We start from the raw sequence: 24887 nt of genomic DNA, 5'->3' as shown, positions 1-24887 counted from the left end.
AGCCATCTAGATGGAGAGGTCGGTGGCTTCGGCGAGGGTGAGACTTTCTATCTCACAGGCGTAGGCGACGGAGAGGTTGGCCCGCAAAGATAGGACCCCTGCGGGCGAAGGCATCTTTAACACCAAATACGCATAGTACGGAATGGCCATGAACTTGGCCAGAGCCGATCGCCCTAGTATGGCATGATAGGCGGTGTCGAAGTTGGCGACATAGAAGTTGATATGCTCCACTTGGTAGTTGGTTGCCGTGCCGAACTGTACTGGTAGGGTAATTTCCCCAAGCGGTCTGGATGCCCTACCAGGTACCATGCCCCAGAAGGAGTCTGAAGGCGTGAGATCTGTTGGCCCGAGGCCGAGCTCCCTTAGGGCCCCGACGAAGAGTAGATTCAAAGCGCTCCCACCATCGACGAGGACTTTTCTGAAGAGCACCTTCTAGACAGTGGCATCAAGGACGAGGGGAAAATGCCTAGTGTAGGGTATGTCCGCCCACTGGTCGACCCTGCTGAAGGTGATGGAGACTTCAGACCATGGGCGATAGCTGGGGTTGGCGGTAGTTTCTTCTGAAACGACGGCGAGCACTCGTCGGGCAGCGAGCTTCCGTTCCCTTCTGCTCTCGTTGGAGGCGAAACCCTCGAAGATGGTGGTGACCACCTTGTCGTGGTCTCAGAAGGCATTATTATTATCGCCAGGAGGTCGGCGTCCTCCGTTCCCACCATTGTCATCGTTGTACTTTTTCTCCTAGAACTCCTTAGCCAAACCAAGGCAGTCCTTCATCTTGTGTTTGGTGTTCTTGTGCAGGGGGCACGGTCCATCAAGGATCTTCTTGTACTACTCATCATAGTTACACTTTGCGCATGGCTCATTGATGTTGGCAACAAAGTGATCTGGTCGGCGACAGCGATTCTGACTAGGTTTGAATCCATCTGGCCGATCTCGTCCACTGTCTCGATGGAAACTACGGTCATCATAGCAGTGACCATTGTGCTGTCGGTCGTCGTTACAGTCGTTGTGGCGGTGATCGTTGTGCTGTCGGTCGTCGTGGTGGCGAGGCGGGCAATTAGTGCCTGTATCTTCATTAAAACGCACCTCTGCTTCCTCGGCGTCGATGTATTGGTTGGCAGTTGTGATCATCTCGCTGATGCCGGTAGGTGGCTTGCTGTTGAACTTAGAACCAAGTTCTCGGTGATGAAGTCCTCGGACGAAGGTGGTGATGACTTCGGCTTCCATGATGTTGGGAATAGAATTCCTCATCTCGAAGAAGCGTCCAATGTAGCTGCGGAGTAGTTCGGATGGCTTTTGGGTGATGCGGTTGAGATCGTGCTTGGTGCCCGGCCGCCTGCATGTGGCCATGTAGTTGTCGGTGAAGACTCTCTTCAGATCTTCCCAAGATCCGATGGAGTCTGGGGCAAGGCTTGTGAACTAGCTCATGGCGGCTGGTATGAGCATGATGGGGAGATAATTTGCCATGACATTGGTGTCTCCTCCAGCAGCACGGACGGTGGTGGCGTAAGCCTGCAGCCACTGAGTTGGGTTCATCCTCCCTTCATAGGGCTCGACTCCAGTGATTTTGAAAACACAGGGCCACTGGAGCGTTCGGAGCATCCTGGTGAACGCTGGGGGCCCTTCCGGGCTATCGGGGCTGATATCGGCAGTATTGCCGACGACGATCAACTCCAGAGCTGAGTCCGGGTTACCGTACTCTTGCTCGTACTCCTGGCGACGTCGTACTTCATCTTCATGGCGCCTAAAACGTCGTTGATCGATACGCCGCCGTGCATCCCAAAGGTTACTAAGGTGCACTCAGGTGTCCTGTTCGATCTCTTGGTCGTGCTGGTGATGATGCTCGGCGTGGTGGCCTCCAACTCCCCCCTAGGGAGGTAGTGACTAGTTGGCGAAATAGCTTTGACTGGGGCGGCCATTAGATCTAGGATCGGCTGATCAGCAAATCACGCTTGTGGAGCATGAAGGTTTCTGAACTTCTCGGATCTCATTAACTTGATAGTGTGCCACTTTAAGCATAGCAGTGACCTTGGCGAGCTCGGGCATCTACGGGAGGTGTGCAAGTTCATTGGTGGCCACGGCCAGATTGGCGCTCGGAGTTTTGAAAACGTCATGGCCATCAACGTGGAGGAATTCTTCATTGAGGTTGCGATGGAGGGGCCTTCCTTGTGAATCAAACTGGTTATCACGAGCGGCCTCAGCCATCGCAATGGCACGTTCGTTATCACGGCATTGCATGTAGTTGGCGTTCCTGTTTTCATGGGTGGTGCGTTCCTCATCTATTTCGTCGTTCCAAGGGGGGCTGTCATTACTGACGTTGAAGATTACGCCTCCCCGGAAAGGCAGGAGAGGAGGTTGCTTGGTGAAGGTCTCGACAAGGGGCTCCATGGAGCCTTGAGACTCAGAGTCTGGATTTTCCTCAAGGATAGTTTGGAGGGATGTTCCGGGACCACGGCTGGCGTGTAGCTTGTTGATGGTTGGTGGAAGCTGGTCGGCGAGCTGGTCGACAAATTTGCCCCTTAGGGCGTCCTGATACATAGCGGTGGTGTTGGCAAGCCCGAAGGGTAGGGCAGCGAGCCCTGAGGTTTGCCGAGCACTAAACACCGACAGATTGGGATCAGAAGGTGGTCGGTGCTAAACAAGGGTGTCTAGAGCCGACTCAGTAATGAAGAGGCAATCGACGAGTTTCAGGCTGACTCGATCGATAGACTCGATCAGATCATCATTATTGATGTGCCTCCTCCGATAGCAAGGAAGCGAGCGGTGAGTGGCTGATGAAGTCGACCCTAGAAGTGGTTCTGAGATTGGATCTGCGGTCGTAGGTGTGAGGGTGGTCGACGCAGAATGGATCTGCACCGGCTCAAGAAGCTCTCCAACTCCATCAGCGTTGATGACCCACGTGATGGATCCAACCGTGAAGATCTGGCCGGGCTACGGGAGGAACGAAGAGCCTACGGAAAAAGCCATCTTGTTCGACAAGGAAATAGCACGCACACCCCTACCTGGCGCGCCAACTATCGATAGAATATCGTCGGTAGTCCACCGAGGGGTATCCCGCGATGGTAGATTGATCGGTAGAGGAGCGTGTAATCAAGAACAAGAAGGCAACAGAGACACATGAGTTATATAGGTTCAGGCCGTCAGTATGATGTAATACCTTATTCCTGTGGTCTGTTGGTTTGTATTAGCTATCGTATGATTTTCTGTGATTTCGTAGGGGGGTCCCTACCCGCCTTATATAGTCCGGGGGCAAGGTTACAAGTTGATTAGATCTGAGAGATAACCGGAAAGTAATAATAGATTACAAGAAACACGGGATCGTACATATCCTATCAGATCACGTAGCATCTTTCGGATATCCTCCCCATGCCTTGTGGGAGGCGCCGAGCAGAATCATGCCCCATAAGGCTCCTTCTCATGGGCTAGACCGCTCCTAGAGGCATAGCCCATGTGGCCTACCGTGGGTATCTGAGGTCATACCCCCCACAGTTGTGGACAAGGAAAAATAAGGCACACAACTCTCAAGCGTCTTACCATGGTCTTACAAGTGTTCTTACCAAAGCAACAGGTAGTGTAATCGGTCGGTGACTGTGATACCATTGTAGCTTGAGTGTAACAGTTACAAGGCGAACTTGTACTTGGTTAGAAGAAAGTGAAGCTTCGACAGGCACAATATAGTAGCAAGGAATAGCAATATTCATAACAGAATAGCAAAGCTGAATAAGTATCTCGAGTACTTGTCTTAGTTGCTGGTCTATTCATGTTCCAAGTACTAGATGTATCAAGTGATGTGAACAACAGAAATATAATTAGGAATAAGACGGAAATCAGCACACGCAAACATAACTCAAATGGTGCTTTCTATGTGCTCCTCTAGATATTGTTCCACTTTTGCCCCTCACTTTTTTCTCTATTTTTGGGTTGTCCTTGTTTTTTTGGGATTCTTTGACTTTTTTTATTTTTTGATATTTTTTCTTCACTTAGGAGCACAAAAGAAGTAACCACAGAAAATATGAGCTTAAACAAGTGAAAGGTGAGGCCTGTGGAAAATTCAGAAGACGTGCTCAAAATTGACAAAAAGCTTGTGACCACAAAAAGAGGATCTTATGACTAGTTTTTAGCCAAAATAAAATTTTCCAAACCCGACAAAGCAAGGGACAAGCATATCTGAATTTTTTTGATCGATTTTGATATATGGAACGTCGAAATCCGAGTTTGTATACAAAAACTAGACCAGTTTTGAGAACTGACTCTGAATTAGAGGATAAAACGGGGATCAATGCGCGCAAAAGTCATTGCGGCGGCTATGGATAGATGCAAACAGTTAAGATAAGTGTAACAAATTAGATGGGGTGGACTAGGGTTTAATGGATACAGATGAAACACAATAAGACTTGAAGGTGTTCGTGGATTATGATGAAAAACAATGGGAAAGACACAAACTGGACTAAAAATGATCTAAAACCAGTAACTAGAACTTGCCCTAGGACACAAACTCAACAACGCGAAATAGAAACGAAATTGCATGGCACAACGAGGCTATAGGACAGAGAATATGAGGCGGTGTATATATTTTTTGGTTTTTTATGGACTATAGGTAGTACAAAAATAGTAACAATCTAAAAGGGAAAATAAAAGTATACCTAACGGGCATCAAGGTCTCTGATACCACTTGATGTTGACAAGGCCCAATCTTCTGATAGGTATGATAGCATCAATTGGTGGAGACTCGACGTTCATGATCTAGGCTTCGAACCAAGACTGATTCGAACCATAGTAATCATTACACCACTGCTCCATTAGTTATCAACCACGCGAACACGATTAACCTCGTCGAGAAGGCTTTCCTGCAAGCGAATCGAGAACACATGCAAGAACGGAATGAATGCAATCTAAAATTGCAAATAAATATGAGGCTTATGATAATGAAAAGGAGTTTAAGTCTTTATTTGAAAGGACTAATCACCATAGGCGAACAAGATCAAGAATAGGGGCCCTGGTTCACAGCAAGCGGCCCCGGCGGCACAGTTATAGCAAAATAACGTCTATTTCATGAGAAAATCAAGAACTAAACAAAACCCCAAACCCTAACAAGAGTGACGGTGGTATAATATAGAGTCTTGGGTGTCACCCCCCCTAGACGCGCCTCTAATGGGCCCAAACACGATACACGGTCCAATGGACCAAAAGACGGTGTCGCAGCACCCTGGTAGATTCTGGATGCTAACTTGTTTTGACGATTCCCATTTCTTATGAAGGGATTTTGACATGAGACCACTTGCATTGGCTTCTTTATCTAATTAGCTTTCCATCCATATGTGGATCATCGAAAACAGAGTCCAGACTCACCCGTGTGACCAGTTTTATGACAGGCTAGTCCTGGAACCCGAGATGGTCTCCAACTTCAGTTGGACTGGGCCTCCACCATGAGAAAGATGAATTGGACGCCCTTGCTAGACCTCCTCCTCTCCTTGGCTTGTATGTGATGGAGTGATGTCCTCATCACCAAGGATCATGCAAGGCTTTATAAGTGGAGCTAGCTTGATAACATTTTGCATAAAAAGACACTAATTCAGCAATATATTTTATAATTCGGTCCTCAAGTTAATTATAGCTATTCATTTCTAGATTAGCAACTAACCTGTGCCAAAACATGTGGTATGTCATTGAGCAGCATAACAATAGTAACCATAGCTGGTGTAATAATTTCATGTCCATCGTAACCATCATTCCATAATTCAGTTACTACGATGTTGGGGCTAGTCAAGTTTCTCACTGTTTGGGAGAGACAATGATTCAAATCGATTTCAACCAACTAGGAATTTATTCCTAATACAAACCCAGGTCTACTAGCTATGGTAGCCTTAGGTCACCTTTGGTACAAGTCAGGTCCACATTTTACAAGTTCGATTAGCACCGCACAATCAGGGACGACCAGCTGCCAGGACGTTCAGGCCTGGTCTACCCTTAGGCTCATGTCTAGCTTCCCGCACATCCTTATTACCATCTAGAGTGCGCACTCTTACAGAATGGGGCCCGGCCTGAGTTGAGCTACTCAGCTTCGTGGTCAGAACAAGTTATCCGGCCGGCTAAGTGAGAGGCATGTGTTCAATCTCGACAAAAGTACCAACAACGGTACGGTCCTTAATCGGCACAAACAGAATCACCTGAGTCAACCTACACATAGACTCCGTTCGACCTTCAGTTATATTATCCCATGGTTCTTTTCCATGATAGCAAATATAGCCAACCATGCTCTGGTATCCACCTATATCTTATAGGTGATAGGAAATCACCCAACTTCTACCAGTCTAAGCATGGCTAAGCATATATTCGATCCTGTACCTACATAGGGTTAAAGGTATATCTTTGGACAAGGTAGTTCTATGCATCAAGTGTTTTCAAATCAATTCTTATAACCTAATGCATCAAACATAAAAGGACTCAAATGATATTTTATAAAAACATAGGAGGCTTAAAATGCTTTGGGGCTTACATGGGATCCAACACTAGGTCAGTATTTGTTAGATGACACTCACTTGGTGAGCATTTCCCATCTTGGCACATACTTAGTCCTTCCATCTTCTGGATGAATTCACTAAACTCCATCTTTGGGTTAGGCTCCAACATTACATCCTTCACGTGGTGCATCTAGCATACCTAGATGAGATGTGACAATGCAAGTGCATGAATGTGAAGAATGGCAATATGAGATGTATCATATAAAAGCATTCAAGACAAGAATAAGGTTACACCTTAAGACATAATTACTTAGAAAGCAAGTCGTTTAACTAATTATTGCACAAACCCCATCATGGTAAGGTAGAAGAAAAATAACACCAAGCATTCAATAATGAGGCACTCAAGTTAAGCCACTTTAAGCAATCATCTAGCACCAGCTAATCTTAGCCATCACACAATCAAGATCAAGCATAAGCAATCAACTTCAAGTATATGCACAAAATCTGCATAGCAACATAGCAGCCATTCAATTTAACCATAACTAGAGTAATAAGCCACCACAAGGGTGATCCTAGACTTTCTAGAAAGCTAATGAAATTATCTAAAACTTTGTTATTAACACCAAAAGCTGATTCAACAAATAACATGGTCAAAATACATTATGAAGCAGAGCTTATACAATTAAGGACAAAAAATTGATAGTAACTTCAGAAATGCATATCTCAAGTTATATTCATCCAATAAGCATGATCCTTAACTTTATAGAAATATTATTAAGTTATATATAACTTTATTATTATCAATTTAAGATGATTCTATAGCTAACAAGGTTAAACAACTCTAAGAAGGCATCTCTGTCCAAATTTAGATAGAATCTGCCATTCCACTTTGAACAGCAATAACTAGAGTTCTAGACCACCAAAAGCAGTGATCTTAGACATTTTATAAAGCTTAGGAAAAGCATTACAATGCTAATATTATCACCAAGACATAATTCCATGCTTAAATAAATCAAACAATACAATCATTCAGATCTGTTCAGAGGACATGCAAAAGCTGATAGCAAACTTGTAAAATCTATAACTTCTAAACCAGCAGGTCTAAAATCATGAAATTTTAGGACAAGTAAGATAAGAAAATTATATACAACTTTGGTATTCAAAACATTCACAGAAAACATCATTTTCACTATAAAATTAATTGCTTAACCAAAACTATACATGCAGCCCAAACAGCAGAGGCATACTGCACTCATCTATCATTTAGTTGCTATAAATTAACATATTCTTGACATATATGCTACCCTAAACATCTTGGAATCATATTCAAACAATCATAGCATGTAGGAATAGCTACTAGAAGCATCACATAACAATAAATACATGTATATGCTCACAACATTCATCCTCTACTTTAATAATGCAACATATGTATTATTTTAAGTACTATATGAGAATAACTAGTTTGAGTCTGAGACTTTTATGAGTGGTACATGTTATCAAAACATGGCTACTGCACAAATTTCATATGCTCAGGTTTTATAGATTAATTATTTCAAAAAAGACAAATTGCTATTGCAAGAAAACATGTGAGAGCAAGATAAATCTAAAACACGCTATTTTATGCAAACACATGGACATATTATGTATCTACATGACACAACAACATCATACCAAGGTAATGGAACAACATTTTCTATTTTTGCACCTTTATAACAATTATAACTTATTTAAAACCAATTATCAAGCAATAAATAAGTTCAATCAATCATACCGCATTCAATGAACCTGAAATTTTTACCACAACACAAATATATCATCATTAGCCTACCATAATTTTTTCACAGCAATTGGAGCACCACAACTTTAGATATGAATTTATTCTTAGAAAACCCTAATTAACATAGATAAATAAAAATAGCAAAAATATTCTACTAACACATGTCATATTATGACTACACTGCATAGATCTACTCTCAAGGATTCCAAAAAGTCTTCATTTGCCATTTTATGATTTTCTATAATTTATTATGATTTTTCAAAATTTTAGCCAAATAAATGCAATAAAGGAAAAACACATTTGCACCGAGGCCCCTAAACTTCCACAAAAATAAATTCAGTGAAAAGGTCCTTCTAGGCACTATTCACATGTGTCACAGACTTTGCACTTAGCCCTCTACACTTGTTTCTATTGTTGTGCAAGGTCCTTCACCTTCTCTTCTTCAAGGGACAGAGTAGGGGACGGCTTGGGGCCAGCCAACCTTGGCCAGCAAGGGCCAACAACGGCGAGGAATGGTGGGGGAGTGCCATTGGGGTGGCACGCACCCACGGGTGGCCTCGGCCTGGCATGAAGCCAACCATGGCTACCTGGCCATGTGCGCCAGCGACGACTGCGATGACCGAGTGGCAGCGCCGTGGATAGCCTGGGTGAAAGCTCAAGTTTGGTTTTGATGAAATGATGAAACCCTTAGTGCTAACCTAGTTTATCAAAGTGATCATAAGATAGATAGCACATTCTAAGTGGTGAAGCAAATGAAGATCATGAAATGACAATGGTGTTGCCATGGTGATGATCAAGTGCTTGGACTTGGAAAAGAATAAAGAAAAACAAAAGGCTCAAGGCAAAGGTATAAATGGTAGGAGCCATTTTGTTTCGATGATCAAGACACTTAGTGAGTGTGATCACATTTAGGTTCGATAGCCATACTATTAAGAGGGGTGAAACTCATATCGAAATGCGGTTATCAAAGTGCCACTAGATGCTCTAACTCATTACATATGCATTTAGGATCTAGTGGAGTGCTAACACCCTTGAAAATGTTTGTGAAAATATGCTAACACATGTGCACAAGGGGATACACTTGGTGGTTGGCACATTTAAGCAAGGGTGAAGAAGATAGAGTTGAAAAGGTGTTAGTCGTGCTAGTCACAAAGTGACCGGATGCGTCCGGTATGGTGACTGGATGCATCTGGTATGTGGCTCAGTACTGAATTACTGAAAGCGACCGGACACGTCCGATCGCCACACCGGACGCGTCCGATGTGAATCAGCGAAGTCGATGTTCAGTGAAACAGTTGATCGGATGCTGGGAGCATCCGGTCTGGAGTGACCGGACACATCTGGTCGTCCCTGGATCCTTACTGGACTCGACCAGATGTTGAGGCTCAGTGTCCGGTCATTTCTAACAGACGTGTCCGGTCGGCCCTGGGTATTCTCTGGACTCAACCGGACATTGCGGCGCAGCGTCCAGTCGCATAGGACATGTGGCAGCAATGGCTACATCAGTTTGAATTGGACATGTGGCAGTCATGTAGTGACCAAATGTGTCCGATCACCATACCGGACGTGTTCGGTATACACGAGTGGTGCGTCCGGTCGCCACGACCTGCGCTTCTGGCCAATACACAGTCAACCCAATAATTGAGCCAATAGCTCTATTTGTTTGGGGGTGTCTATAAATACCATTTGGCTGGCTCAGGCTCACTCTCTTGGCCATTTGCATTGACATAGCAATCTTGTGAGCTTAGCCAAAGCCCTCCCACTTATCTCCATCATAGATTCAATATCTTTGTGAGATTAGGAGTGAATCCAAGTGCATTGCTTGAGTGTTTGCATCTAGAGGCACTTGGTGTTCGTGTTTCGCTGCAGGATTCACTTGTTACTCTTGGTGGTTGCCGCCACCTAGATGGCTTGGAGCAGCGAGGATCATCGAGCGGAGGTTGGTGACTATCTTTGGCTCCGATCATGGTGATTGTGAGAGGTTCTTGACCTTTCCCTGGTGGAGAGCCAAAAGGTACCCTAGTGAATTGCTCGTGGCTTGTGTGATCCTCATCTTATGTTGGTTGTGCGGCACCCTATTGAGGGTTTGGTGTATGATGCCAATTAGCACGTGAACCTCCAGGTGAGTGAATCACCACAATGAGGACTAGCTTGCTGGCAAGCAAGTGAACCTTGATAAAAAATCACTGTGTCATCATTTGATTCCAAGGTGATTGGTCTTTATTGATATTGATTCTTGTGATTGATTGGTTCATTCCTTGACACAGTGGTATAACCATCTTACTATCTCTCTCTTTATATTACCGTAAACTAGTTATCAAGCTCTTTAGTGTAGCTAGTTGTGAGAGCTTATTAGTTTGGTTAGTGTGGCTCTTTAGTTAGTCTTTGAGAGCACATTAACTTAGTGTAGTGACATAGCCATTATGTGGATAGAAACTATAGAAACTAGAATTATGGTAGGTAGCTTGCATTTTTAGTAGGCTAGTGCAACACTTGCTTCGCCTCATAATTGTCTAACCAGTTTGTTAAGTGTTGTTGTAGAAATTTTTAATAGGCTATTCACCCCCCCTCTAGCCATTAGGACCTTTCACCAGGCCCACACATGGCCGAGGGAGATGGCTTTGAGCAAGGATGATGTGTGGAGGAGTAGGAGCGCCAATGGCAGCGAGCTCTGCTCGGCCATGGTGGTGCTCGACATTCGCGCTCTAGCAGAGTGAGGAGGGGAGTGAGAGACAGCGCGAGTGGCAGAGAGAGCGAATGAGGGAGGGGAGGAGCTTGGGCGTCCACTTCTAGAGGGTGCAAAGGCACAGCAGAGGAGGTGAGATGCACATCAGCATGGTGGGGCACGCTCTCGTGCATGAAGGCCATGTCGGCATTTCGTCGAACACCTGGCTCGAGTGGTTTAGCCCGACTTGGAGACCATTTCTAGGCTAGCTATGGGCAAAACTAGGCTATAGGCCTTGAAACAAATTTCCTCCATTTGATCTACTCTACAACTTGTATTTAAGGTGCTTGGCCATTCGAGCAACAGATTAGTGGGTAATTGGCGCCCAACATGATAATGTCAGCGCATTGACAACGATGAGCAAAAATCCAAATTGATGGTCAAAACAAAGTCAAACTAGTGCCATCTTTTTGCATGCCCTTCTCCAAAACATATAGTCCAACTTTTATATTTGGCTCAACTTGAGTTTCTTAACAAAAATTCAAGAACGCAAAATGCCAATCGTCATCAACATTGTAATCTCAGACTTAGACAAATTTTTGAGATCCAAAATAGCACTGGGTTCAGTTTTGAGACCTCAGCTTGACTAAGTTAGGGAACAAACTAGCTCTTGACCCTTAAACAAAGTTTATTGTACACCTCTTGATCTACAACTTTTCTTAAAGGATCATGGACTAGTTTGCTTGGTTAGGAAGATACAAGCCTCCAAAGTAGGGTATACAAAACTGAAAACTGAGATTCAGTTAACTCCTAGAAACCGTTAGTCTTTGCTGACTTTGAAACTAACTTCGAAGAGCTCCAAACTTGACGAGACTTGCTTTATTATTTCCAGCACAAAGTGTACTTCAACTCCTATTAAGGAATCCAGTTGAATTACTATATGAATTTGGAAGATAAAAAATATCACAACATGTGAACTCGTTGTCGATCAGGGACTTAGAAATATTTCTGAGCCCAAAGGAGCACTGCATTCAAACTTGAGGCCACTATTTGAGCCACTTAGGAGTTGAATCAGGGCTTGGTCCAAAAATAAAGTTTGTTATACTCCATTCAAACTTCAACTTTTATTTAAGGTCTAACTCCATGCAAGCACTCTAATAGTTGGTCAACATTGGTCAAGACCATACCATGAAAAAGACAATTTTAGCTATTCCCACACTTAGAAGCATTTTGTTGACATTTGCTCAACATGAACCCTTCATAACTTTTGTTCATGAGTTTAAGTAGAGTTGTCTGAGCAGGGTTGCAAGGTTTTGTTGACACCGCATGTTCTTATTCACATAATAGTGCACTTCAAGCAAGATTATAATTTATCATTACATGTGACTTCTTGGCTCTAAACTTCATGAAACTTTTCCATTGATCAAGATAGATGCATGTTGATGTAATGTACATGAAACAAGCATGTCTAACATTACTCTTGCATAATCTTAACAAGGGTCCACATGTAAGCAAAGTGTATTGTCCGAGTCCAAGTTGGGGCTCATTTTCATAGGTTTGACCTCAATACCTTCATCATCACTTATAGATTATGAACTAGAGATCAAAATCATTGTTTGACATATCCTACTTAAGTCCAATTTTGCTACTTAACTCATGACTAACACCTGGGATATTACACGGATGGTCATGCACCGCCGTAGCTCGCTCCAGTGCGTCCCACTGCCCCACGTTGCAGCTCGGTGTAGGCGGTTGGACCATAGTTGAGGGTCGACCTGACCGACGAGACAGTGTGGGTCTCTAGTAGCTGGCATGGCCACCCTATGCCACCGCTCACCACGCCGCCGGGCATGGGTTAGCCGGGGGTGCGCGCGAGGGAATTTCAGGAAAGCTAGGGGGTTAAGTGAGAAGGTTTGAGAGAGGGGGAAATAGTATTAGTACTTAGTTGTAATTGGTGAGAAGTGCGAGGCCTATCTTGCAAAAGTGCCAGTGCGCGCGGGATTCCCCCGCCGTGGGCTACGCATTATGGGCCGCGTGGAGAATCCATTTTCTTTTTCCAAGGAATTAGTAAATAATTTTCTAATTTAATTTCTGAGCTGATCTTTGGTAATTAATATAAAATCATGTAGGTGTCCAAAAATTATGAAACAAATTTTGTTATGTTCCTAAAATTGTGATCTATCTGTTAGTGTATTTAGTTCAAATATATACATGTTGATACCAGGAGCTATTAAATCATTTGAAAGTGCTTCATATTATTAAAATTAATCATTATAGTAATTTTTATGGTAAATTGGTGATAGCTTTAGTCCTAAAATTTTATGGTAGCTTCATTGTATTATTATGCGCTCACTATAATTTTTGTAGTCTTATAATAGAGTAAGAATTAGGATGGTTAAATGCTCTTTGTTTCAATATACATTAAATCACTAGTAGAAATAAAGAAGTATCCTTAATTTGCAAAGTCAAGTGTTTGTTAGTTGAACCCAACACTTTGCTTGATGAAGATGATAGTTATCTTAGTATCTTAATCATTAGAGCTAGCTTAGTAGCTTGGTATGTGTATTCTTGTTTTAAGAGTTGTTGTTGCCTAAATGCTAAGTTATTGCATCATCATCGCATGCATGTAGAGAATGAGCTGGTGGAGATAGTGACCGCAGACGATCGTGAGTTTGAGGAGATCATCGAGGAATATGAGGAGGAGGTTCTCATGAGGGAGAAGGTCTCGGAGCCATCACCGACTGACTCAGCTGACACCGGCCTGCCTAAGGCAAGCCTGGTGCATAACCCTTATTTTTTATAACCACTGAATATATATATGCGATGCGCATTTATGTTACAAGAATTTTATGAAAACCACATGCATAAATATATCTATCCTATGAGTCTTACTAGTGCAAGTTCGAGTAGCTACTATGCTTAGGTTTTTGGTAGCGTGAGTAACCTACCGTTACTCGCAATAGGCCACTATTATAATTACTCTCATGATAAAATGATGAAAGAAAAATAGAGATCAGGCAAGGGTATGGTATGGGGTATGGTGGGTGTGACGAGTTGTGTCCCACAGCCATGGGGCTTAGCTTGGTTACACTATTTTCCCTATTCATGTGGATTGAGGACCATCCGTTACTTTGGATGTCAGTCAGGTCATAGACTTATTATCCTAAGCACATACTTGCTTATGGGAGAGGGAAGGCCCGTTACGCTCTTGTTGTGGGTTTTAGACCGACTGATTGGAGATGGGAAAAGGTGGAGGTCTAAGCACCATATTGAGACCAGGTCTCAAGTGTGGGGGCTTAGAGTCCAAGTTTGGACGGGGACCTGGACCCCATGACAGGAATGGAATTGGTTGGTCTTGTTTGTGCCTAGGGTACAAACGAGACGTTTGTTTCAGGATATCCAACTAGGATACATTGGTTCATGAATCGCTGTTTCCATAAGACGGTACGACTTGGCTATGGTCTAGCACCGTAGTAAGAACTGGAATATAAAAGATAATAAATTGGTTCTGATTGCTCAACCCTTGCTTGAAAGTAGAATAGGTGCTTACCTAGAATGGTTATCTAATAAAGTCATCATAACTGCTAATTAAACTTGACCTTATGGACACACTATGAGTAATGCTTTCCACAAATAAAAGAAACCAGCAGATCATATTGCCTATCATATCCTTAGAGTCAGAAAACTATTCTCACTAGTCGGTAAGTCTTGTGAGTACATTGTGTACTCAGGGTTTATTTTACCCTATTGTAGGTGCAGCTTGAGGAGTAGCTCTTGTGTGGAGGATTCTTTTGGTGGGCACAGACGGGTCCTTGTATCGTTTTCGCTAGATATTTATTTTCATTCCATTGTTTAATTATCGCACTCTGATCCCTTGTATTGTAATAAATAATTTCCAATAACTCTTGTTGTATGAAAAGGACTAAGTATTGTAAACTCGTACTCATTATTGGATTCTGGAGGTAAAATGTGGATTGTTTCGAGTTCTCCCTCGGGGTATGCTCGATGGAACTGTCCGAATTAGCTCTCTTTCTAGGTGCTTAGTGTCTAGTGAAAGACAAACGCCTTCGAAAGCGTGTTATTTCGGGCGGTTATACCACAGCAACACCCCTCCCCCACAAACACCGACACGGGCTGGACTTGGCCTGGTTCCCTCTTTCTCCCTCTCTCTCCCACTCTCTAGGAGTGACAAAATGCTTGTGTGCAATTCCTATCCTTCATGTGTGTTTGTAAGCAGCATTGTCCCATGCCAGACTTGCCTATCTAAATAAGCCAAATATGGCATATTGACTTTCTAAATGAATTGAGTTATTTTTAGTCATATCCTATTTACCTATGCTAAATTTTTTCTATTGCCTGCAGGAAGCAATACGTGTGAATGTTTATTATGTGCTTATGCAGGTTCAAATGTCCTGTACAACTATTTTACATGGTAGTTTAACATAACTGAATAATCTAAGGTGCGGCCTATGTTTCAGATCTGGAGCCTTTTACTTATTAGTTGTTATTTGTTTATTGGAATGGAGATGTTTAATGCTTTTTGTGCCCATGTCTACTGCTTTTCATGAGATCTGCATGTTTAGTTTGCACTAATGAAATGCTGGTCAAAATTATGTCCTTTCTCTATATCCTATGATGATTGATACTTTAAAATGAAGACATACCCGCTAAGCAACTAATTCTTCCACATAAATCATAGACATGGTTGCCTCCTTGAAACTACGGCCGTTATTGACAACAATAGTGTATTGTCTAGATTTTTGGGGAAAAAGGGTTCCATTGGTTGATAAAAAATGTGGACGTTCTTGACCTTTATATTCAATTTACTACTACAATGGCATAACCATTCTTTTGATTCCAAGCATTGGTACTGCGTGTTGAGAGAGTTGTGGAATTTGAGTGATGCGTACGACTTACCTTTGACAAATGCACTTACATGTTGAGTTGAAAGGAAATAATTTCCATGTTTGTTAGTTTGAAGCAGATCTTAGTAACAAGCAATAGTTTTTTCTTCTGGGCATGCTAACTAAGAACATTTTATTTTTACCTCAAAAAAGAGTTATGTACAATCATGTCTGACGGTTCAGGATAAAAGTTGTATGCAGTTTTTGAACTTTTTTTGTCCGAAGAACCTATATCGGTTGATTCAGTGTCTATTTGTTTTATCTCCAACTCCATCATGCTTGCTTCTAGCTTACACTAGATTATGTATGTCTGTTAGTAGTACTCAGTTGTTTTATGATTATTCCTTTTGTGCAGGAATCCATAAGAAACTCATTTGACGAAATGCTCCTATCAGCACCAGATTCTTTGCTTGCTTCGTTACCAGCTTATGACACACAATTGCGAGAAAGGTACAGCATAACTTTCTCACATCATTTTAGTTTGCTGATTTATGGCTTTAGCTTTTGGTTACTTCCCTAATAGGTCATTTGCTGTTTGCAATAGCAAAAAAACAGCCACATCAAGGAGGAATATGTTGTTAGATTACCACCATAATCTGTAAGGTCAGGTATTTCCCTATGACAATAAAACCATGCTGTTGGGCAAACTATGTGGACAGCAAAAATAAAGATTTTAGGTTGGTTATTACATTGCCAATCTACAGTAGTATACTATTTTCTAATCCAAACATAGATCTCTCACCATATTTTTGTGGAATAATTATCTGAAAAGGTTGAATATGACTGTTGGTGATTTTTCGTACAATGCATTCGTTTCTAACTACTGGATGACCTGTAAGGAGAATCTTAGAGTATGTCCACTTATTGCTGAATATTAAATATCTATGGCACTTATTTGGGGATATTCATATTGTACACACTACTATAGAGCTTGACATGTGAGGAGAACAGCTAAGTGTTAAATATTTGTTCTGCTTATCGCTTGTTTCTAGAATTTTGTGCCAAGAATGTAGGTGTGCTTTCTTAGCTTCCTGCAAGTATCTATGATAAAAAAAGGTCACCCTGTATGTCTATAGCCAGATTATGACTATTATCTGAAACCTTATGGTTGCTAGGTAATTGGTGCTTTTTCCTCTGCTCTTTTCAGTTTGGCAGCAACTTCAGCAAAATAGTCCTCTGTTTCCAAGCCATACTATATGACGCTAATGCTTAAAAATCCTTCAGGTATCCCTTATATGTCTCTTCCTATTGGTTGTAATTCTATTCTATGTAAGACCTTTATTTCCGGTCTTCTTATGTGAGGTTGCTCATCAGAGGTACGCAGGAGGAACATGTGAGCAACAGATGCTATTTCTCATCAATGGCGAATTATTACAGTTGGATAGGCTGCATCAAGTAGAATTTGCTGCCAACCCATGAAGCATTTTTTAAAACCAATTAATGATAGTGAAATGCAGTGTGCTTCACCGTGAAATTTTTAAATTATCTTTAGTACTGCTATACTAAAGGAAATTATTAGGGGAGGTAACTAGGACAAACACTATATGATGTTTTCACTTCTTGGTCATGTGCTTGGGAGAGATGCCTACTCAGAATATGATCAAAATTGTCTAAGAGTTCAGTGCCATTGAAAAAGTCTGTATAGATGAAGAGAAAAATTTTGATGCTATAACTGGCCTGACCAGAATATGATCAAAACTGTGTAAGAGTTCAGTGCCATTGGAAAGTCTGTACAGATGAGGAGAAAAATTTTGATGCTATAACTAGCCTGACGTATGTACCTAATTACGTATGTGACCCTGAAAGATAGGTTGTCCATGTTTGAGAGTGAAAGTAAGATACGATGAAATGAACATTTAGGAATTCTAAAAAACCATTATTGGAATGTAATGATCTAGAGAGTTTGATTGTAGATGGACAGCCTTGCACTAGATTTGCGTTCTTAGTGTATCCTTCTAAATTAGACTCTGAGGTCACCCATTATAACATTTCTGATGAATCTATGTCATTTCTATGTGTTAATCTACATTTTTTGTTTTCAAGATTGGAAAAAAATGGCTTCCTTAGATGTTAGTGTCCGCTTCAGCTATAGGTATTCATTACCAAACTGTCCACCTGTTGCTTGTTAGGTATTCATTGCCAGTACCATATTACAGTGTTCCCTTCATAGATGGTTGCTTCCTTCAGAAACAAATTAGAACCGGATGGTCTACACTATGCTTCGTACTTCCCTAAAGCTATTGCATGAGGCTCTGCTTCTACTTAGATTTCACACACATGTTCATATAAAACTTATGGTAATAAAACAGGGCTTCCAATTACGTACCGTTGAACATGTTTTAGTTTGGGGGAAAATGTTTTCTAACATTGTGCCATAATGGGGTCTGGGTTTTATTCATGTCCATTTTGTTTTTACCTATGGTAACATGTCTCATTGACCTTCCCTTTAATTAAATTACTTTTTTGGTTCACGGACCATTAGCTGCATGCTATATAGATGCCTCCAAGACAAAAAAAAGTGATCTGGTCCTTATTGCTGGTTTTACTTCCATATCCCTGACAAGCATGTTTAGTACAATATATTTTTTACTTTTTATTGGCCAGTCATTCTAGCTAGAACCTATGTGCATTCTCCCTAAAAAAAACCTATGTGCATCCACATTTTAGTTGTCTGTAATCATTTTGATTGTCACCAATAATGTGGTTCGAACTGCAGAGCATCCTAGGTTTTTATCTGGTTGCGGTGGTGCGGCTTGTAGGTCAGGGCACACAGGCAAGGTGGTTACATCCTGCAGGCAATGGGTGAGTGTTGCTTCCATAGCAGTAGTCTATCTTTGTTGCATTTAGTTCCAATTGATATTATAGTTCTTCAAAATTTCTTAATTCATAGAATTCCGCTCAGCTTCGCATGGCCTTGTTGAGAATTCTCCATTCCTTATATCATCAGGTTGTTGGCCTTTTACCATAAGCCCGAATGACATCATTAATAACATGTCAAGCCCTTGTGAAGGATCAGCTCTCCAGAAAATGGTTGGTCACACTACTACTTTTTCTTCATCTTCTACATAGTTTTTGTTAGATAATCTACTGCTACCTTGTGTGAACACAGCAAGGGAAGGCGGCGCCAAAAAAGACCCCCTGCTGTGATACTGTAGCCGTTGTAGGTGCATGCGTCGCACGGCTCCCCTACAACACTATAGGCACATGCAGTGGTCGGCGTATAGTCAGCCCTATATGTTATCTAGTTACTGTTACAACATGTGCACTGTACTAGGACTAGATGGATAGAGTTGTATAAATACACTACCACAGTAACTCAGTAAAGAGAGTTCAGATTTGCCATCTCACAGATAGGGCTTCGGCCAACGCTAGTGTCTTGTACTATGTGTGATTGCTCTATTCTCCCTTCTTCTTCTAGCTCCAGCCATAGTGTGTGGGGACGGACAACGCCTGTTCGTGGTTGGCACGGCTAGTGGGTGCTCGGCAACACTAGCGGGTGCTTGGCAAGACTAGTGAGTGGTTCACTCACCTGAGCCATTGATCCTATGGGCCAACAAGTGGTATCAGAGTTGTACAAGCGTCGTCGCCAGACTAACCGCTGGCGATGACGGTTGGTTCGGAGATGGGCGATAGTAGTGACACTGTTGTGGCTGCCTAGCCACGACCGGAGGTCATTGTTTGCATGGTGCAGGAGGTCAGCGGCACCAGTTGGCCGACGCTGACTCGCACCAACTATGGAGAGTGGTCGGTGACCATGAAGGTCAAGCTCAGAGCCCGACGGCTCTGGAATGTTATTGATAAGGGCACCAACAATGAGGAGGATGACATGTCAGTGTTGTAGGCTATCCTTGCTGCTATACCAGTGGAGTACAGGGAGCCATTAGGGGCGAAGAGCTCGGCTAAGGAGGCATGGGAGGCTATTACGGCGATGCGCGTCGGTTCCGACCACGCAAAGAAGGCAACGGCCCAACTTCTGAAGTAGGAGTACGCCAACCTCAAGTTCAAGGATGGTGAAATGGTGGAGGACTTCTCCCTCTGCCTATAGATGCTCATAAGCAAGCTAAAGAGCCATGTCGTCACCATCGATAAAGAGTAGGCGGTCTCCAAGTACCTCCACTCCATGTCGGCAAAGTACATCCAGATCGCTCTCTCCATAGAGACGATGCTAGACTTGTCCACCCTTACCATTGAGGATGTGACAGGCCATCTATGGGCGGTGGACGAGCGCCTGGAGTAGGTGACAACAACAAAGGATAGCGGGAAACTCCTGCTAATGGAAGAGGAGTGGGCTGCTCGGAGGAACTCCAAGAAGGCAGCCTCCTCCAGCCGTGGTGGTGATGGCAAGCGTCGCGGCAATGCTTCTTCGAAGAAGAAGCAGGTCAACCCCAATGCCTACTGGCATTGCGAGAAGATAGGCCATTGGGCACAGGAGTGCCCAAACCACAAGCAGGAGAAGAAGGCTCAGGCTCACTTGGTGTAAGCCGATGATGAGGATGAGGCCACTATCCTAATGGCGATGTTCTGTGCACTGCACGACATCGAGGTCAAGGAGAGGGAAGAGGCAACGATGGTGGAAGGACATGGGAAGGCCCTGAAGACTGTCAACCTCGACAAACCATGTGCCCAAGTCCACCTCAGACGTGTGGGCACCGATAAGGAGCAGCGGTGGTATCTAGACTCTGGTGCCAGTAACCACATGACAGGCTCTAAGGAATCCTTCTCCGAGCTCGACGATGATGTTACTGGTATGGTGAAGTTTGATGATGGCTCAAGGGTGGCTATCCAAGGGCGCGACACCATCATCTTCAGGTGCTACAACAGGGAGCATTGCGCGCTAACGGATGTATATTACATCCTATAGCTACGTTCTAGCATCATCAGCTGGATGAGCGTGGTAGCGAGGTACTAATCAAGGACGGCATCCTTAGGATCAAGGACTGGGAGCAGCGACTTCTTGCCAAGGTGAAGAGGTCCCTAAACTGGTTGTACCTGCTCGACCTGAAGGTAGAGCAGCCGATGTGCCTGGTGGCAAAGGCACTCTAAGGAACCGTGGATGTGGCATGCCTGGTTCGGATATCTTAGCTTCGACGTGCTTGGTCGGTTGGAGAAGATGGTTCGAGGGCTACCCCACATCAAGCAAGGAGGCAAGCTGTGTGACAACTACTTGGCTGGGAAGCAAAGGAGGCTACCTTTCCCAAAGGCGGCCAAGTATCACGCGAAGGACGCTCTCGAGCTTGTTCATGGCGACCTCTATGGTCCAATCATGCCTGCTACAAATGGTAGTCGATGGTACTTCCTCTTGCTCATGGATGATTATAGTCGCTACATGTGGCTGCAACTCCTGATGAGCAAGGACGAAGCGACAGCGATGATCAAGAAGTTCAAGATGCGTGCGGAGGCCAAGAGCAGTAAGAAGCTCCATGTGCTGAGGACTGATCACGGTGGTGAATTCACTTCGATGGAGTTCGCTACGTACTACGTGGATTAGAGTGTGGGACAACCCCACACCATGCCGTACTCGCCATAACAGAATGGTGTGGTGGAGCAACGAAACCAGACGGTGGTCGGTATGGCCCGATCTATGATGAAGGCCAAAGGCATGCCGGCAAGGTTCTGGGGTGAGGCAGTGACCACGGCGGTGTTTATCCTCAACCACGCTCCGACCAAGGCCCTAACAGGCAAGACGTCATTCAAAGCTTGGTATGGGTGCAAGCTGAGCGTGTCCTTCCTCCAAACATTCGGCTACATTGGCCATGTTAGGAAGACGAAGCCGAACCTCACCAAGCTAGAGGATAGGAGCACACCGATGGTGTTCCTAGGCTACACGTAGGGTACCAAGGCATACCGGCTCTACAACCCACATGGAGACAAGGTGCTTGTCTGGCGCGATGTTGTGTTCAACGAGGAGGTAGCTTGGGACTAGAGCAGTTCGAGCATGGGGGAAGCTAGCGGCTTCACCAGCACCTTCGTTGGTGAGCATTTGGTCATCCACGGTGGTAGAGATGCTGGGGAAGAAGTGCCAAGCACTCTAGGAGGAGCGTCGAGCACTCCAGCGGTAGAGCCGAGGACTCCTGGGGTAGTGCCGAGCACTTCGGGAGGGATGTCGAGCACTCAGGGAAGAGTGACGAGCACTCCTAGAGGGATGCCGAGCACGCCAGAAGTGGTGCTAGGAGATTCTGCAGTGATGGCGACCACTCTAGGACAGGTGCTGAGCACTCCCATGGTGGAACCAAGACGTCATGCAGTTGTGCCAACCACTCCTAGACTAAGCCTAGGCACTCCTACAGTGTGGCCAAACACTATAGGAGTTATGACAAGCTATCCAGAAGTAGTGCTGGGCACTTAAGGTGCTGTGCCAAGCACTTCGATGGAACAAGAAACTCCATCGACGCCGATCGAGTTCGCCTCACCTCTAAGTGACATCACTGAGTTCGTGGATGCCTTCCACAAAGGTGAGGAGGTATGGTTCCATAGGCTAGACGACATCGTCAGTGACACATGACCCTTAGGACTAGCTGGTCGGCTGCTCAATGATGCAGAGCTACTGCTAGTCAGTGCAGAGGAACCACCCACATTCGTGCTAGCTGAGTGCGATGGAAACTAGCGACGGGCGATGCTGGAAGAGATGAAGGCGATCGAATAAAATGAGACTTGGCAACTCATCGATCCACCTCCAGGATGACGTCTGATCAGCCAGAAGTGGGTGTATAAGGTCAAGCGGGACGAACTCGGTGCCATTGTCAAGCATAAGGCGTGCCTCGTCGCCCAAGGCTTTGTTTAGCGTGAGGGCATAGACTTCAAGGAGAACTTTATGCCAGTAGCACGCATGGAGTCAGTCCGTTTGCTACTTGCTTTGGCAGCAGCAAAGGACTAGCGCGTCCATCACTTGGACATTAAATTGGCCTTCCTCAATGGCAAACTGGTGGAGACGGTCTTTGTCAGGCAACCTCAAGGTTTTGCCATCAAGAGAGAGGAGCATAGGGTGCTCCGACTACGTAAGGTGCTCTATGGGCTACGGCAGCCCCCCCGAGCATGGAACGCCAAGCTTGACGCCACGCTGGGCGAGCTTGGGTTTTAAATGTGCGCAACCGAGCATGCGCTCTACACACGGCGACGGGGGAAGGATGAGCTCATCATCGGTGAGTATGTGGATGACCTGATCGTCACCAGCGCACGCATGGAGGACATCAACAGCTTCAAGCGTGAGATGGCGGCTCATTTTTGAATGAGTGATCTCAGCGCACTCTCCTACTACCTTAGCATCAAGGTGAGATAGGGGAAGGAGGAACTCATGCTTGGTCAGAGCGCGTATGCCTCCAAGCTATAGGAGAGGAGCGGCATGGCTGAGTGCAAGCCATGCGTGACTCTGACGGAGGAGCAACTGAAGCTGACGAAGGCCAGCACCATGGTGAAGGTGGATGCAATACTCTACCAGAGCATCATGGGTGGTCTACGCTACCTAGTCCACATGAGGCTGGACATTGCGTTCATCGTGGGCTACGTTAGTCGCTTCATGGAGGATCCTAAAGAGGATCACTGGGCTACGATGAAGCAGCTACTGCACTACATCAAGGGAACGGTGGATCAAGGGATCATTTTCCCCAAGACTGGCGGGAGTAGGCTGCAGCTCACTATGTCCAGTGATGTAGACATGGTAGGGGACATCGACAGGCGATGGCGCACCTCTGACGTGCTCGTCTTTCTCGGGTCGTCCCTAATTTCATGGCTATCGCTGAAATAAAAGATGGTGGCGCTATCTACGTGTGAGGCAGAATACATAGCGGCGGCCACAGTGGCATGCCAAGTTGTGTGGCTACACCGGTTGCTAGGTGAGCTGACCGGCGTGGAAGCTCACCCACTAGCACTGATGGTGGACAACCAGCCCACCATCGCACTCACGAAGAATCCGGTTCTGCATGACCAGAGTAAACACATCGATGTGAAGTTCCACTTCCTCAGGGACTATGTTGATGGAGGGCAGATCATCAACGAGTTTGTCAAAACTGGTCGGCAGCTCGCAGACGTCCTCACCAAGCTGCTCGGACGTCTTCGACTCACAGAGCTGAAGGAGATGATCGGCATGGAGGGGATACAAGGGTTAGCAGTAGGATTAGAGGAAGATTGTTAGATAATCTATTGCTACCTTGTGTGAACACAGCAAGGGAAGACAGCGCCGAAAAAGGGCCCCTGCTGTGATACTGTAGCCACTACAGGTGCAGGCGCCGCACGGCTCACCTGCAGCACTGTAGGCACATGCAGTGGCCGACGCAGAGTCAGCCCTGTATTTTATCTAGTTACTGTTACAACATGTGCATTGTACTAGGACTAGATGGATAGAGTTGTATAAATAGACTACCATGGTAACTCAGTAAAGAGAGTTCAGATTTGCCATCTCACAGACAGGGCTTCGGCCAACGCTAGTGTCTTATACTGTGTGTGCTTGCTCTGTTCTCCCTTCTTCTTCTAGCTCCAGCCATAGTGTGTGGGGATGAACAACGCCTGTTCGTGGTCGGCACGGCTAGTGGATGCTTGGCAACACTAGCAGGTGCTCGGTAAGACAGGTGAGTGGTTTACTCACCTGAGTAGTTTTTTTTATTTTGAGCCCAGTAATTTTTAGTTTCCTTTTGCTCTCTATTTTTCTTTAAAGATGCTAGACTTTGCTTCCTCATTATTTCAAGTTCCTAGTTGTTTCTTGTCTACTAACTGTTCTTTTATGGTAATTCAATATTGTGTACATCCATGTCATACAAAAAATCAGTGCCTTGTGTTGTCCTGCTGTGGTTTCTATCAAAGTCTATGGGGATCTACACATGAAGGGTCATATCAATGGTGCTCAAGGGGATGCTGATCTAGATCAACTAAATAGTGCTATTGATGACAGTGAATAAGAAAGAAAACTTTGCTCTCTTTATTGGGGTTGAAGAGGGGGTTCAGCTGTTGCTATGTCTTTGCGCGTATTTACTATCAAACACAGTTCTAAATCTAGATTGAATACCTTCGTTGTGGGTTCTTATCACTCAACAGCGGATGTAGTATAAACTACTGCACACATCCTTGATGTATATGTGCTGACATTC

The 24887-nt window shown here is 44.4% G+C and overlaps 1 protein-coding gene across 1 annotated transcript; it reads left to right on the top strand.

The window, feature by feature from the left end:
- Positions 1 to 23149: 23149 nt before the first annotated feature.
- Positions 23150 to 23551, top strand: LOC136515877 (secreted RxLR effector protein 161-like). Its single transcript, XM_066509342.1, has one exon. It carries the CDS (start codon positions 23150 to 23152, stop codon positions 23549 to 23551), a length of 402 nt encoding a protein of 133 aa, XP_066365439.1.
- The last annotated feature ends 1336 nt before the right edge of the window (positions 23552 to 24887 follow it).

This window comes from Miscanthus floridulus, chromosome 17 (assembly GCF_019320115.1).
Source record: "Miscanthus floridulus cultivar M001 chromosome 17, ASM1932011v1, whole genome shotgun sequence".
NCBI lineage: Eukaryota > Viridiplantae > Streptophyta > Magnoliopsida > Poales > Poaceae > Miscanthus > Miscanthus floridulus.
Note: the sequence above shows the minus strand (reverse complement) of the source record. Positions and strands in the feature narration are given on the sequence as shown.

Excerpts from the sequence above, each read along its gene's own strand:
- LOC136515877 (XM_066509342.1), top strand. The coding sequence starts at position 23,150 with ATGGCTGAGTGCAAGCCATGCGTGACTCTGACGGAGGAGCAACTGAAG.